The following is an 18,297-nucleotide window of genomic DNA, read 5'->3' as shown; positions in this document are numbered from 1 at the left end:
TAATTCTGTAGGTACTTTCTGAGGCTTTCCGGTATAAAAATTTAAGCCTTGTAGCCTTCTTCGAAAAATACGATTAATTTTTTATCTGCTTTTATATGACAGTGACATGTATGGTAACTAATCTAAAGACATTCTATCTCATTTCAAGCCATTCGATATGTAATATGCATGTCTTCTAACGACAGAATTTAAATTGACTATAACTAGTTCCAACGTGTTTTCTCCACTGATTTCCAATAGTTGGTATATTGATGGTCTTTCGCTAACGAGCTACAGAACCATTAGTTCATGGAGATATGACATTTTGATTATTATCTGTCCTTCATACGAGGACATTGTATTAATTTCATATCTGTGTTAGTTGAGTCATAAATAACTAGAAGTTTGTCTCATCACCCCCGTACCTAACTCACCGCTGAGCATTAAATTAAGTACCTAGGTACTTACTTTCTGCAGTTTCATACTTTGTTATTCAAAATTAAACAGGAAAGCATTTTTTCTACATTGTTTGACGGGTATCTGTTACAGTAAAAGCGCCCTCGTCTATCTCACAACATCTGACGACCAAAATCAGCATAAGAAATTTAAAAAAAAACCTTCACAGAAACGTCAAATTTAAATTAAGAACGCAACAATGAAACGAGCTCCCGTCTTTTGTAATAAAAAAAATAACTTTAAATTCAAACTTTTACAATTCTAAGATGGCGCCTTGCCGTTCGGTCCGTTGCTTGTTGTTGCTCAGAACTGGCGGTAACCGGATAAATCCGGTTCTTTTGCATATGAAAAGGAGTCTTTTAGACGCACTAACCGCCTTTTGTGAGAGTTTTAAGTTGATTTCCTTTAATATTAAAATGAAACAGGCGCTCATTTTGATAGAGAAATATATTTTACATTCGAGAAAAAATTTACGACGCAAATTAAAAATTAATGGTTCTCAAATCTTAATAATGGCCGGCTAAAGGGTCTACTTAATTTTGAGTAACCTAAAATGACGAGGATTTAGAAATTTCAGTATAAAATTAAAATATAGAAAGCAAAACCTTACCTTGAAAAATTGAGAAAAATCTGAAGCAATTTTAATGTAGGTAAGGCAAAAATGTAATAACTTTTGGTATATATGTAAAAAGAATCGTGTAGACATTTTCATGTGTAATGTATTAAGAAAGTAAACAAAATGTAGGTCCATGCAATAAAAGCAGACATGCCTTAAAACATCTTATTTACCTACTAATAAATACATAAAAAGCATTATAAAATACCAAAGAGTAATTTAAAAATTATCCTTTATTGTAAAATTATTTAGGGAAGTGAACTAATAAATATACTTAAGTGAAAATTTTAAACACTGTGCGTTATTTCACGCTATATTGTAAATTCCTAAATTACCGTTTAAGAACAAATGAACATTTTAGTTAGAAAATGTGTGCATGTTTTGGGGCGTTTAAAATGTGTTAATAAATAACTTGTAAAGTCTGAATTTAGTCAAGCACTTGCATACGAAGTTGCTTTACCAAATTCTGACATAAGCGGAGTGTCTTATTTCATAGTTTTTCGTACGTGCTTACTTTTGAGATTTTTATAGTTTTAGGGTGCCTGTCCACCGAAGCGGAGCTAGGCTGCTTAGTGGAGAAACTGGGAAATATTAACCAATAGGATTGAGGAGCGGAGATTTTGTACAATCCTATTGGTTAATATTTCTCAGTTTCTCCACTCCGCAGAATAGCTCCGCTCAGGTGGACAGGCAGCCTTAATGTTCGCTACTTCACATAGCACTGTGTAATATACGATTTAAGGTACCAACCATTTAAACGACGGACAAGTAAAATGATATTAATTTTTGTACAATTTAAGGAGTAATTTTTATGGCGAAGAGAAATCCTTCGGTTAAATGGTTTATAAAGCAGTATATTTAAAAACAATTATTAATTAATGAGCACCGTAATTAAAATACTCAATACAATTCAAGATAAAAAACAAATATTATTAAATAGTTGCAAAAATTTATGATACCTTTTTCATTTTTAGCAGTGTTTTATAATTAAGGCGCGGGATATAACTACTAGGAGTACATCTATCAATAGAAAGTGAAAACTACTTACGTGTGTAATCCCAACTGTCTTGGTCATTTTTGAATACGTTCAATCTTTCAGGCTGTAACAAAAAGAACAAAAATCAATTATTTCAATAGGAAATTAATGTTACACAATACAAAATATTTTCTAATGGTCATGTTTGATATTTAATAACCCAAAAGAAGTATAGAATAAGATAATAGATAATAAATTAAAGAATGATAATTTATAATTATACGTAGGTACGCGTATTTTGCACGATTCTGCACGGGTATTGAAAAATCAACAATTTGGATCACCATACTTTTTCATCTTGACACTAACATAATAAATATTGCTAGGTTCAAAACAGTCCGATAAATGCATGAAGCAATAAAGTACATAATTACTCAAGAACACAATAACCTACAGACACAAAAAGAAAAGCATGTCAGCAAACGTTTTGACCCCTTTCACACGTACCCCTAAATCGTAGCATTCATACAAAGGCGAATGAAATTGTGGGTAGTTCTGTATCGCGATATGCAAGCTATTCCAATATGTTGCGTCTTGCGGCGTTTACTGGCACCCACCCTTTTTGTATGGGGCTGGGAAACCAGCGGGTTGACAGAGGCTGAGGCGGAATTCATAAAATTAAGAGGTTTGGGTGAAACCACAGAGGAATTTGAGTGGAAATACATAGGTGCTGAAAGGCCTTGAGAGCTGTCTTCGGTTTTTGACGTTCAAAATAGACGTTTTAAAGCCAAGTTTGTTTGTATTTGAGTTTTAGTCTAGACACCTTTCCTTCTTTGGTGTATTACCAATTCGCATCAATTCATAATACCTACTAGATACTATGACTTAATAGGTGATCAGTAGGTTTACAAAATAACTAGTGTTAAACAGAAAGTGTAATTTCGTTTCAAAAATTAAAAAATTTGCCCGCTCTGTATTCAATCGGCTTCACTATGAACTAGAGAATGTCAACATTTTTTTTAGTAACTAGGTATGTACACGCATTTCGGTACAGCATGAAAGGGAATTCTTAAATTTTTATTCCTATTACCGGTCACTCTATGGCCTAACAATGATAACTTGGCAAAACCTATAGAAACGCGCTTCCTATTGTTTTGTGGAATATACGCAATGTAGTATGGTATATCTAGGTTTTTAGTATTTATCATACTATGTTTTAATTGTTGATCACTTGATCTCCGAGTGGTGATTTTTGCGGGTCTAGTAAGACTATGTGGCCTAAGTTCACCGACAACATAAACGTCAGTTTTCTGAAAACAACTTACCATGAATTTTCACGTTCAATTTTTAAAGTAAACAATTGTTTTAAGAAGTTAAGCCTTGTGTTTTCTTATTAAGGCTTTACTTTTAGCTATTGCTTGTTCTGAATATCTTATTAATACTATCAATATCAGTGTGATGCATAAAATTTCCCATCCGTATAACCAGCAAAAGTTTACAGGTCAATAATGTTCCATCCAATTTAAAAAAAGAACACCTATCCATCTTTGTGACGAAAAAAACAAAACGCTTTCCCCTTTCCCCTTCCCGCGTGCATCCGATTGCCTGACAAAGAAGCAGACAATCTAGCGCTTAAAGCGAGAGGTGCTTAGCACTGCAGCGCTGCAAGGAAATGGCCCGCTTTAGAGGTATATGTATCGCTATTTTGTGGGGGGGAGAACTTTGCGCTGTTTACGCTTTACGGTGCGAGTAATGGGTGGGAAGTGATGTCTGAAGTTGCGTGGGTTAAATAGATATCGAGAGTTATATTAAGCAAATCTGACTATAAAAACCGGCCAAATTCGAGTCGGACTCGCTCACGAAGGGTTCCGTACCAGAACAAAAATTAGCAAAAAAAAACAAATTATTTATTTTATTCTAGTTTTCAGTATTTGTTGCTATAGCGGCAACAGAAATACATCATCTGTGAAAATTTCAGCTCTCTAACTATCACGGTTAATGAGATACAGCCTGGTGACAGACGGACGGACGGACAGAGGAGCGAAAACAATAGGGTCCCGTTTTACCCTTTGGGTACGGAACCCTAAAAATGGGCTATACCGATACTAGAGGTACAAAACCTGAAGAGTTTAGATAGATCAAGTACTCCTTGGTTAGAACAGCAAATTACCTCTAATGAAATAACCAAACATTTCAAAGAAATCTGTTTAGACGTTTTTCTTATCAATATTTGACACGAATGAAAAACAATATCATATTTCTTAAACCCGTCATTTGCATCGAAAATGAAAAATAATAAAAAGCAGTACAAATCCTGAACAGCAGTCACATTCACGTAAAAACGGCTAAATGCTAAAAATAAGTTATTCGTATGCAGAGGTCGGCAACATTTCGAGTTCATTTAGAATTTTAACTTGTTACTCTTGCATGCCCCATTTGTTACGCGAAAGAAAAATGACGATACAAATTGGGATGGTTCCGTAGGACAAATAAATCACTTTTATTTTGAAACTATCATCATCATCATCTTCCGAGCCTGTTCCCAACTATGTTGGGGACTGTTTTCAGTCTAGGGATGCAGCTGAGTACCTTTTTACCTGTTTTACAAGGAGCGACAGCCTATCTGACCTTCTCAACCCAGTTACACAGACAACTCAATAAATACTATTAAATATATTGATGATCATTTATACTTGTATTTTTCATCAATGATGTTTGCGTCTACGGGTAATTAACTTGATTTTTATATAGCGAGTATTTTTCTTATAATTATTGACAGATAAGTTAAGTAAGAAGAATATCATTGGACTTTAAAAACTTTTTACTCTAAAAGTAGGAGATAATTTTATAGTTACCATTAGAATAAACAAATATACAATTTCGCTACGGAACCCTAAAAAAAGCTCCCGCCTAGTTTACGTGCCCGCGGACCGAAGCGGCGGACTTTTTTTATTTTAACTTAATCGGATGTTAAATAGTCGAGTTTTTCCTTCTACCCGCTTTTCATGTTTTAAATGTTATCCGTTTATCGTTTCTACTTTATACGCCGGTTGAATTTTAAGGGGTTAACACCATAAGTGGACTGAACTAGTTCTTTTAGATATTATTTTGCATTTGATTACATTTTTGAAAAGGTTGAAGACATCTGTCAAATGTTTTAATGAGGGACCATTCAAGAATCCACACTTTTATTTCGGTTATTGAAACTTAACCAAGGCTTTTTAAAACACATAAAAGGCATCCAGGTCATTGATCATTACACCTATTACATAGTTTTTCAATCACGTTTCCATGTGATTTTTTTCTTCATCTTATTACACTGTTAAATACACTTATTTAGAAAGCTTACTGCTCCATATTATGAAAATGATAATGTCACTTTTCACTTTTCAAGTTTCATTCAATACAGTATTGAAACTATCAAAGCCAACTTTTGAATGAATGGTCACTTAACACAACAAGCAAGTCAACTTTTGAAGCGACCAATGGTCACTGAAGCCAATACAAACTTAATAAGCGACTTTTACCCCTCACCTGTATTAAAATGCAAATCATTACAAAGCACCATAACTTAACTAGCCATTAGCCATTAGCCACGACAAGGGGTGTCACAATAAAACGTTTGGCGAGTGTCAGCCCTATTATATTATCAAGGAAGGGATCGATAATACAAGGGTCAAATTCTAAGGGCTGACACGTGCCAGAAAGGTACAAAGAAAAAAACATGGGATTTTTTATTTTCTTTCTTCTTTGAAAGACCTTTAAGCGGTGTCGCGTGACCCGAGTTTTTGTGTGTTTTTTTTTTGGGATGTAATAAATTTTAAATAATGGAGGGATGTTGACATATGTGCAGAAGTTGCGTAGTAATATGACAGTTCTATGGCAATAGAGTTTGCTAATAGACTTAGAAAAAAAAGAAGTTTGGAAGTGGCACTGGTAACTGAAAAGTTACATAGAAACCCGCTGTCATGATATAGGCACCGGACGCGGAGAAATGAGAATCACGTTGTGAGGAAGATTTTTTCAACGATTTTTGTTCGTATGTTAAGACATACCTAATTGGTTTTATTATAAAAGATTTTACAGGTGCATAGGAAAAAAATATAACTTTGTTCTAATACCATTTGCTAAAGTCTGTTTTTTTTTTTATAATGACACTTTACGTTTTTCGCATATTCATATTTATGTCAAAATGCCATATTTATTCAGTGCCTGGCAACCCTTAGGTAAGCCAAAGCCGCGAGCTTCTCACAAGGGAACTCTTGAAGCAAGAGCTTTTAGCGACGCGTTACAACAGGTTAGCGGACGCGAAAGCGCCTGACTTGCCCAATGCTGGGATTAAAAAGGGAAGAAGTTGGTTTGTCAACAAAATCCTTTATTTGCTTGGGTATTTTATTGTACAGCACTACAGCGGAATAAAACACATTAACTGTCCGTACGGAGCTTAAACTGCTTCTTTAAGATTATTTTTCCTTTTGGACCACCTCAATTTTGATATATGTATGTAGACTGATACTGATATAGGGAAAATATAACAAGTTGAGTTACTTATAGGCATTATAGGTAAGAATTGGGCAAATTACAAGGTTGGAGAAGACCTTTGTCCAGCAGTGGACAACTGTGACAACATAAAAGATGACAAAAAACTTTGTTACCCAATAATTCCTTAATCAATACCCAAAACAAAAGGTTTCACACCTCTATTAATCCCGACTCCTTACAACCTAACAATATTTTGTCAACAAAATACCTAAACACGCTAATATAACCGCTGTGATTAATGTATCATGACATCACAGTACTATATAACGCCGCTTTTTCATTATGACTCATGAAAAGCCATGAATACAAAGAGATTTTATTTAAAAGCGTTATTAAACTGAATATAATCTGATACTTCAGTGTTAAAATGACAGGTGATAGATTAATGCCACGATTTTGTTGAACAAATATTAATAAATCTGAAAAATGGTATACGCAAATACTGGAATTCATAAAACCAAAAGCCGATAAAAAAAATAAAACATTTCAGAGCTTATTTTAACTGTAAAAGCAATGGATAAAACCTCTTTACTCTGTTACGTAGACGAATCCAATTTTAACTGAAAATACAAAATTAAACGGAAAATTTTCCGATCCTTGCGATCGGGACACACGTCCAAACAGCGCGACGGTTGTCAAGCAAATAGCTGCCTGCCGTTCGAAATTCGAAATGGAACGATTCTTTTTTATTGGATCGCCGGCCATGACGCTTGTCGGTAAACTGGCGAAATCTTCATTTTTCGGAATCGTTAAATAGGACTGTGGTGCGGTGCGTTATCGATACTCTTTCATATAAAATACCACTTTTATATTTCAGTGTATTTTTTATTGAAATCCCGAATATTGGATTTCAGCGTTTAATATTTGAATGGGAAATATTTTATTTTACTTTATAGAATATAGTTAGCAGAAAGGAGAAAAAATACATGTAACAATCCACTACACTCGACTTTTTTATACGAATTTATGTTTTAAATTACAATATGCATTGTCCATATTAAATATATATACAGTGTGCCTTTTAAACTGACCCCAAACTGTACAATCACAATTCAACACCCCACATCACACTTGATTCGACCCTCAATTTAACCCTTCCCCAACTTTCGTCCCTAAAATAATTGCTAACACTACCCCGTTGGCCAAAACGCAAAGTAATGTGATTACACGGAATAAGAGAATATCATGGTGTAGTCAGTTTCCCATGGAGAATGGGGAACTGAATAAAAGGATGGGCCATTGCGAACAATGCTGTCAAATGAAGCTCCTGTGCTAACGGTTTGGTAGGGGCGACCAGGAATTTGTGGACGAGAGATAGTCCTAGGAGCTTTGTGTTGAAAGTTGACCCAGTATAAGGGTTATAAAGTTTAATAGGTTAGATAAATAAATCTGTAACCGGAAAGAACACATATTTTAAGAGCAAGCTAAAAATGAATTATCAAAATGACAGGCTACTTAGAAATCAACCAACCAATGTGGTTAGGTGAATGGAATAAGAGAAAAGTAAGCGAGAAGCATTTATTTTGTGGATATTAAAAACGTTATGACCGTTCCGTATTTACTATTGACTTTCTCTTGCTTTGCTTTGCTCGAATATTTACTATTTACGTTAATTTCCATGATAAAAAAAATATCCTTGCCAAAAACGACACACATGCCTATGAATTTCATTAATCCACTTAACTAGATAGCCCTAAAACCATGGTCACCACAACCCTATCATACTTTCCACCGCTCCCGGACACCGGGCGTTGCAGCGGTCATTTTTTTTATTCCTCGCAAAATTTTCCTCTCGCAACGAGAAAAGGGGCGAGTAAGCAAAATTTGCAGTAACACCGTTGCTTTTGTGCGTCGTTTCTGCTTCGGCCAGTCGCGATTGGTTTTGATACTAAAAAGGATTCGTTTTTAAAATTGATATTGGATTTTTTAAAGTTGAATTTTAAAGAAAAATAAAAGTTTTTTTTTGTATGGATTTAGTATTTTTAATTTACTTTTTGTTTTAGCGATCATTCAAAGATCACAATAATTAAATCTACATTTATTCTAGAACAATTAATGACAAAAAATCGGCTAATGCCACAACTACTCGATAATTTAGAGATGGGGAGGGATCCCTATATTAATCTGCTTTACAAATCAAATTAATCCTCAACATTTTTAACAGCTAAACTACACAACAACAGCTAAATACAAAAGCGTAAACCGACCACATATAAAATTGCTATAAAAGCAGGAAGATGATGATGACGACTAGGGTGAGAGCACCAAAACTCGTCACCACTTACAAGGCGCGGTAACTCGACTCCAGAGCAAACGTTTTGATGGTGAGAGCTCACTTAGGGCCCCTCGCGGATAGAGTTACTGACCGATGGACGGTAATTGCGTAGATACCTTATATTGTGTCTAGACGTGCGTAGTTTACTGAGATGGGGAGAATTTTCGTTGATAAGTTTTTTTAAGAATGCTTGAAATTGTTTAAGTGTCAAATTGTTAGTTATATGGCGATCCAAATTGTAATACTTTCCTGCAGTACATATTCACGCATTTTCTTTAAATATTATGATAGGTATTATTATGAAAACAATAATACCTATCAAAAAACCGAATTAAAAAAACACAGATTAGATTATAACTCTAAAAGTTGGACCATACATCACCAAACGTAAAAAAAACATTTTCTCTTTTTTGAAGTTGGTTAAAAATTAAAATCATACATAAGAATAAGTAAGTAATACATACCTTTGCGAACTCGATTTTCAATGTGCAGCATCCAGAATATATGTCGCAGCCGTGTAGCGCCTCTTTGGCTCTCGTTGCTGATTCTACGCTTTCAAACGTGTGACTGGTGGTTAAGGAGAATTGTGTACGAACATACATAAAGAATACCTATTGACGGACAATTGATTTATTTATTACCAAAACAAAAATAATTAAATGAAATACCGTTATATAATGATTTATTTTAAAATGCAAATAAATAATTAGAAACAAAAAAATAATCAGACAAATAAATCAAAGAAAAGAAATTGATCAATTTTGATTGAAAATCATCGCTATTAGATAGATAAAAAAACTATTTCTAAAAACATATTAGTTAACAGCTGTGTCATTTTACTAAAAAAGACTAAAAGTGTCTTAATAAGGCTGAGAACGTGCTTAGAATACTTGAAAATTAACGAGTAATTTCCACGGGACGCGGGTGAAGACGCTGGCGGAAACTAGTGCTGAAATATTGCAAAATATTTTCTACTTAGACCTAACTTTAAGATTTTGTATACCCTAACTAAGCCCTGACATAAAAAAAAACCGTTCATCTGCAATCTACTCTACTCCTCAAAACAGAATTTTAGGGATGACAAAATCTGATTGCGTTTCTCATAATGTTATTAAACGATTAAGTCTAGAAGACATTGGTATTATTCAAATATCTTAAAGACGAAAGCCATTTTATTATACAATAAAAGATAAGGTTTAGGACTCTGTGATACGCGATAGCGGTAATTTACTTTAGACTGTAGATTAGTTGAAAATATAGCAACTCAATCAAAATGGAATGTAATAGAAATTAAACTGGATGAAACTTTAACTTAATAACTGGTTTGAACATTGTTTATTGAACTTTTTAGGACAAATGAGCTTTTTGTATTTAGCAGTATGCTGCAGTTCTTGTCATATAATTTTGCAAATCTGTTAGACATTTTATTGACGACAACAGCTGGACTTCTAAATTGATTTCCTATATTATTTTTTTTTGTCATCTTATTTATATATATATAATAAATCAGTTTACGCATATTCCATTAGTGTTAACCTGAACTAAAGCTTTAACTAAACCAATAAATTAATCGGTTAGCCGCAGCGTTGCCTGATTAACCTCGTGTGTGGGGCTAACTTAATTATTGGGACCAAGTTATATCTAAATATGGAACCATGGGCTAGCCGTGTGGACTTCACGTTAATAACGTACACCTAATATTGTGAGTTTAATGTTAGGTAGTCATTTCGATATTTGAAAACTGTTGATAGTCTACCTAAAATTTTGGGAAATAAATTTTCATAATAGATTATGTATGTATTAAACGTAATTAACAAATAAACACATCGCGAGTCTGTTGTATTGTCGTGTATGTTGGGTCACATTTATATGGTCAAAAATATCGGTCTAAATTATGCTGGAAAAAGCAAAATAACTGAATTAGTTATGTTTCTTTAATACTTTTAGCCTAGCTCTTTTAAAATACTTACGCAGTTTCTTTTTTATACAGGAGTAATAATCATTCAAAATCAAAATCAAAATCAAAAGTCATTTATTCAAACTTGGCTGCAAAACAGCACTTTAACAGCATTAAATACGATTTAAATTTTACCGCTACTTAAAGTCGCTATTTGTTCATCATTGTATCCGCACCCTAAAGTCACAGACAAAGCTACTTATAGACATACCAATTTTGGTGAAAACTTCAACTGATTTGAATAAAAGTCCCTTTGGAAAAATGGAGAAATTGTAATTAAACAAAGATTTTATTACTTTATACTATTATACAGAATTGCTGTTGGAATACGAGATTAGAACGAAATTATTCCTAAGCTTAAAATTATTCGGTCGTTCACTTTTAACGGTTATTGCTGTATAATGCAAAGATGTGAACTTTTACTGAATTACTAACTACTGCCAGTGTGAAAATGGGAAAGAAGTCTAGATAATTGGGTAAATAGATATACTAGTTTGGAAGCTTACAACAAAAGTATGTACGGCTGATAGGATATCTAAACTACAATTTATAAAAAACTAGGGAATCCAGAGTCAAACATTTTACACAGTTGGAGTTACGAGTTTTGGAGTACACAATTTTCATTTTAATCTTTCATAATAGGACTCACTATTATCATCTTAATGAAGAAACCAAAATAAAAATATATCCCAAAATTGTCTCCCACCAGAAAGAAGTTATCTCACCAAAACGCTTTTATTATTAATAAAACCTATTAGAAATACAATTTTATTACAATACGTGGGATGATTTTACACCGTCACTGTATTAACAATAACATTCCTTCTATCACACCGACGCGTAACATTGTAACACATTAACTAAACGAACAAGCAACTAAGTGTTAACACGTGTTATATGTCAATCGTCAACGTTTTTCAACTGGGGAATGATTGATATTAAATGGTTTACAATGTCAGAGCAAAAAGGTGAGAATGTAAAATAGTATTTGAGTAAGAAAAGGTCGCGTGTTGGTATTTTTCTTCAGCTTGCTTTTATTTTATTTATTTAAAACTGTAAGCATTTAGGCAAACGCTACAACGCTAAAATACAAATATCCATGTGCTATTTTAACACAAATTTTCAATTTATTTTGCTCTGATATACTAGTAGGTAATAGTCTAGAGTCTAGCCTAAAAATAACAGCCCAGCCTTTCTTAAAACAAAAATATTTTTTTTAATAGGTCTAGCAATTCCTGAGATAAGAGTGTCTAAGCAAACAAACTCCTTAGCTTTCAGCTTCATATAAGAGTAGATTAATTATTATTAACAAAAAATCATGAAATTACAGTACAAATTCAACACCTTTCAAAAAGAACATTTAATTTCCGATACACTACGGTGTAATAAGCTCCCTGTCATAAACCCACGTGTTACCAATAACTCTTTCGAAATATTTTTTTCAGACCCATCGTAACAATTTCAGTCGTAAATCAAATAGATTTCAGTGGCGTTTATTTATATTATTAATAGCATTCGAATATTCGCATATCGTTTGAAAATAGAGTTCGAAGTTGATCGAATAGAGTGGTCGGATTTGATATTGGCGTTTGCGAATCTAGTCATTTAACAGTCACTTACCTATTTTTATGTCATACTAGCTTCCTCATTCGGTTGGACCTTCACCAAAGAGAAACTACAAATATCTTCCTAATAAAAAGTACACTAATATAATAAAGCTGAAAAGATTTTTTCGTTTGTTTGAACCTGAACATGCTAATCCCAAGAAACTCTAGGCCGATTTGTAAAATTCTTTCAGCGTTGGATATCCTATGACTATCAAGGAATATTCTATTTGACCGGGTGTACAAAGTAGATTCCATAGGACGCTAGCAGAAGCTAATGATGTAATAACATTAATAAATGACTCATGAAGTCACTAAATGTATGACTCCATTTCATAGTCTAAAAGCTCTTTGAAACTCGATCCATTATCAAAGATATGTCTACAAATCAACTCGGGCGCATCGCTGAAATTATTTTTCACGTAAAAATAATATGAAATGCCAACATTAGTCATACTTAGTTATAATAGATCTTTGGAACTGATGATATTTTTATAGCTTTTTGCTTATCGGTTGAGGTGTTTTGTTACTATTTAAGACTGGCTACCTATTTCAAACTTATTCACCCATTCTTATAAAAAAAACTGTTTCAAAAACTCCGATTGTCAGACTAAAAAGTCTCTCGTCTATCGCAACGCTTATTTTCATTACAATTGGTTTTGCTACTTTAACACAAAAGCGTTTAATTTTTTTCTTTAATAAGTCTAAACCATAATTTAACTCAAGAAGTTAATAACTAATTAAAACCATCATTATTTTTACCACGGAATGTCCCATAAAATTCAAATTTCGTTCATAAAACATGTAATTACAAACATCGTAAAATATTACACTGGTTTTTAAACCAAGCTTTAAGAAGTTAATGACTTTTCTTTTAAAAGAGATTGGTTAAGCTGCAATCGAAAATGCGATAGTGCCTATCTCAGGAACTACTCGACTGATATGAAAAATTCTGACGGTGTTAGAAAACCTATACCTATCTAAGGAATGCTATAGCTTTCACTGATTCCCTACACCCATTAAAAGTAGAATCTATAAAGAAAAATATTGCCTTAAAATAAACAAATACCACTTCTAATCCGGGTGCGCAGAGAAGTTCGCTTAGCAAGCGGGTGAAACCGCAGTTAGAATCATCTATTCACAAATATGAGACTACAGGTTCATTCAATTTTATCATACATTTTCACTGGCAGCTCTCGACGCCATACTAGTATTTGAAAACGCCATAAACTGAAGTCTACTGAAGACTACTGAAGGAGTATGAGGCGGAATATATCACAATGTGTTTATTTATGTGTAGTTTTACGGGGTACAGAACGGGAGCGCATCTCGAGATTGCAGGGTAAGTGCCAGTGAGAGCGATAAGTGGAGCGATTTGGAAAATACTTTACATATTCTATGTATGTATTAGGTATAAGTTTCTTGGTGGTTCTGTTCTTTACATGTAGGCACCGTGAACTAATTACATGCTAGTACTTGTTAAAAATGATGACGTTAAGAATAAACTGTTATAAATCGGAACTCTTATTTTAATTTCCTCTTATGATGGTCTCTTCATATGAAACAAGTACAAAGTATTTTCTTACAAAACTCAAGACATTCTACTATTTAACTAACAGAACAAATCAACCAAAATACATACGTATTCTTCTTGGTCCCATGAATAGAATTCAGCGTACGATACTCGCTCCGCTGATGAACCCGCTCACAGTCGCACCACGATCAAGGTAAAGAAAAATATACGATCCACTTTTAATGCATTGGTTTAGACAGAGAGATAGAATATAAACACATTATGCTATATTGTATATTATTGAACTGACCGCATACTTTACTAGTTATTTATTTATGTATTGAGTTTGTGGCAATTAAATAAAATTAATTGGATTAATAATATACTGAAATTTAAATAACTTAAAGTTTTGTTAAACGTAAATGGATCTTGAATAGCGTATTATTTTGTATGATTAAATAATTTCCAAAACAGATCATTTATTAGGTTTTTAGCTTACCTAATGTGTTCATGGATCGTAAGGTTATTCCTGTCCTTTTAGGGGTCGTTACATTGCGCATATTATTTAAAAGTTTACCTTAGTTGGCAACTAACAAACAACAATAACCAAGTATTGCAAATTCTCAGCCTTAATTGAATAAAAAACTTTCAATATAGAAAGGTCCTTCAACTTGCGTGCAAAATACTAGGAACAGTTACAGATGATAATATTTACTAATCTATATCAACTTTTATGTTTTACTATTGAAAAGGATATTCAACCATGGCCTGTACACCGTTTTTCTTAAAGACGACGATTCTCTGTACTTGTCCGTGAGGCGCGCTGATTGTGTGTATGACATCCTGTAACAAACATACAAAAACATTTTAAATATAATATTACAAGTAAAATAATAGAAAAGAGTTGGTAATTTATTTTGTCCTGAAGTGTAACACTGAAAAAGACACAATGTAATTTTTTGTCCACAAGTGTAACACTGAAAATTACCCTATAAGTTATTTTAACTGTTAAAAAAATATGCTTAGCAATTTCAGTAGCTAAATGTAACATAGGTGGGAAAAGACTGCTTTCCAAAATCATACTTTCAACTGAGCTATTTAACTACCATTAAATATTTTATAGGCAACAAATAGAGACATTTAAATCTAGGTTTATTATGAAGATATCACAACTCTACTCATTTATAAATTCTTGTAGATAAACGGAGTAATAAAATTAATATCCTTAATAATACTATCTGTCTGTCCGTCTAGCTTTCACGTCAAAATTAGAAAACGGATTTAAATAAAAAAATAGTACACCGATTGTCTAAAGTCTGAGAAGGCACATAGACCTATTGAACTTCCTCTTATTAGGTTATTATCGTAGGGTAACAATATACTTACAGCAAAAAATCAGTCCCCGGATTTCAAGTAAGAAGAAAAGAAATGAATTTTCCAAATACGAATGCCAGTTACAGAGGTTTAGCCTGTTACTAATATTGTCTACGAATCTACTAAAACGACTTTGAACATACGTTTACCAATAGAAAACCATATTTTTTGTGACTGTCAGCCAGTCTTCCGGTAGGCACGGGTGAAACCATAAGAAATAGCTAGTACCACAGAAATTGACAAAGATTTAATGTTCACTATTGTCGTCGCCCTAAATATAATTTACAACATCTTGATAGATAATAAGAGCTAATAAAATATAATGTCAATCTATTCTGACTTTCGTTTCGTTGTGATATTGGGCGTGACAATATATTGTCTTAGATCGAGTGCCAGTCGTGAAAATTGGATTATGTTGCCAACAATGAGATATGTCGCATTGTTGGTTTTAATGTGCATTGATATATCATCATTATGTGTATGCCCTTTTCCCAACTGAGATGGGATCGGCTTACAGTTTAAATGGATGCAGCTGAATATCAGTGCTTTACATGGAATTGTCTATATGAATTCATAAGGCCAGTTACAATAGCAACCCAATACCCCCAGGTAGGACTGGTTGTCAGAGTTACTGGCCTCTGCTTCTGACTTAACGACCGCCAACGATGTTCAAATGACTATTTAATTTTTGGGTGCTTGCAAGAAATTGTGCAGTAGGTACAGATAGGCATAATAAACTATATTTAGATAACGAAGGCTGCATCTGTACAGAATAAAATATTAAGAAATAAACTTGAATTCAATCCATCCATCTCTTTTCACGTTTCTTAAAAAAATAATAATAAAATCAAGTCACTTTACACTCCACGACAAAAAAAAGGAGGAAGTGATAAATAAACTATCTAGCAAAACCAATATAAAATCTATCACCACTTTACAATGCACGGCAGTGTACACTGTACACTAGAGGCGCAATATCGCTACCCACTTGTAGAAATTGAAATCGTCGTACACGGCCTGCGTAATAACATTTTGCATTTGACATTAGACGGCGGGTAGTTTTAATAAAAAAAATATTCCGCTCGCATACTGAGTGTTTTCTTGTTGATATTGCTCGGGTTACTCTGTTCCCTTTTGTGGGCACTCGAGTGTATATATTGAGGACATATGAGTACAAAATAATAAAAAGGAATCGGTATAGAGAAATTCATAAAGGCATATTATGAGACATGTTTGTTGTACGAGAATTGTCAAAATTAATTAAGTGAAAAGGGTATACAATAGCTATATGTATATTTTGATAAAGGTATGTAAAAAACGGGAAATTGTCTTAGAAAAATATAAACGAAAATCTTCGAATTGCTGGAACAGATAATATATTTAACTTTGACAGGATAGGGCGAGTACCCCAATGATAAAAAATTTTCAACTATATTTCAATATTTCTAGCAAAAGGGAAACTGTAAAAATATGTATTTAAATGGTAAAAGCACAAGCAAATAATCAAAAAACATTCCACCCCAATTTCTCTAAGTGATCACACAACTTCGCAACACACTGTACACCAAATAAAAAATGAAATAACTCCAATCAAGCAACAAAACAAAATGCACTCTAACACTACAACTTTAAAATATAAATTCGTTTGAATATTCCCCAGTTTGAAGACCAAAGTGGTTGAAACAATTTCGAGGAAGCTGGGTAAGATTGCTCGTTGGTCTAAACAAAATTGTTTGAATACAATATTGTTGAGTCGAGCTAGACTGCTAGACGTTTTCATAGTTTATAGGGAGAGCTGCAAGTCCCTGAAAATGAAATCTTGATTTTAAAATGGCGTCTGTCAGTTTACGAGTGCGAGATGGAATTATTCTTCGGGTGTTGGAGTATTTCTTTTATTTAATTCTGTTTTAAGAATATCCTAGAAGTTGATGGAAAAAACTGGTAGGGTCACTATGAGTCTATTTTTTTAATAATCTTCATATGCCCAGCCTTTTCTCAACTATATTAGGGCTTTTTAACCATATGCAACCTGATTTACAAGAAGCCACTACCCATCTGACTTCCTCAACCCAGTTACTCGGGCAACGGGTTTTAAAAATTATATAGAATTGTTATAAAAAAAATTACAGTCAGTCTGGCTATTGTCAATCCTCGACCTATTTCGGGGGACACAAAAACGACAAATACAGCAATGAAATAAAAAAAGCTAATTGTACTAATGAATTTGAACACTCCAATTAAATTATTTATTAAAATCCCTAGAGGCAATTCAAACGTTTTTTTGCTAACAGGTATAAATTTTTCATTCGCTATCTTACACACGAATTTATGTAAATTCCGTAAAAACGTACAAAACGGTTTTGGGGAATTCCGAGTTTTTCGCATTCTTTGGCGTGTTAAGGTGTGTTAATGTGGTAGATTTTAATTTAATTAGATACTCGTGAAGAATTTTAAACGAGGTTTTTGGGCGTGATTTACATGGTCTTCTTGGTTTAATAACAATCAATCTATTCCCGAAATTAGAGTTTAAATGGGCATAAGGAAATGTAAAAGCAATAATGATTATGCTCTGAAAGAGATGGATTTAATGAAACTTAAAGAGACTATCGTATTTATATGCCTGCAAGAGCACCGTACTAAAACTTCCACTCTTACTTGAGAGCAAGGTACTTTAATTAATCACAATCCCAACAAGACTGACAGTATGAATGATTTTTAAGCCGCATTACTTGTTATATACGAGAGGCATAGAAAAAGTATTCAGATTGCCTCAAATATATTCAAAAATGTCTATCAGCACTTGCCATTAATATAACAGAATGACGGTATCAAGTGCCCATACTTCCCACGACTTCACAAACCCACAAACTATCAATTACCAACAGTTAAAACTAGCCACAAGACAGCAGCACTAAACTGCACGTTCAACTCTGGCACAATTAAACAATGCATCGGCAATGAAGCTGCCTTTGAGGATATGGCAAGTTGAAGTCGGTGACTGTTGG

General features: G+C 33.5%; 1 protein-coding gene across 4 annotated transcripts in view; it reads right to left on the bottom strand.

Annotated features, from left to right (window-relative positions):
* Window positions 1-18,297, bottom strand: part of LOC110377678 (heterogeneous nuclear ribonucleoprotein L) — a 428,881-nt gene that overhangs the window by 41,024 nt on the left and 369,560 nt on the right. For all 4 annotated transcript variants that reach the window (XM_064042371.1, XM_064042372.1, XM_064042373.1 and 1 more), the window contains exons 3-5: window positions 14,676-14,761; window positions 9,309-9,405; window positions 2,100-2,151 (exon numbers count right to left, since the gene is read on the bottom strand). In XM_064042371.1, coding sequence (XP_063898441.1) covers window positions 2,100-2,151; window positions 9,309-9,405; window positions 14,676-14,761 — 235 coding nt within the window. The remainder of the gene's footprint in view (window positions 1-2,099; window positions 2,152-9,308; window positions 9,406-14,675; window positions 14,762-18,297) is intronic.

The sequence above is a fragment of the Helicoverpa armigera genome, chromosome 28, assembly GCF_030705265.1.
Source record: "Helicoverpa armigera isolate CAAS_96S chromosome 28, ASM3070526v1, whole genome shotgun sequence".
Classification (NCBI taxonomy): Eukaryota; Metazoa; Arthropoda; class Insecta; order Lepidoptera; family Noctuidae; genus Helicoverpa; species Helicoverpa armigera.
The sequence above is the reverse complement of the archived record's forward strand: the minus strand, read 5'-3'. Positions and strand labels throughout refer to the sequence as shown.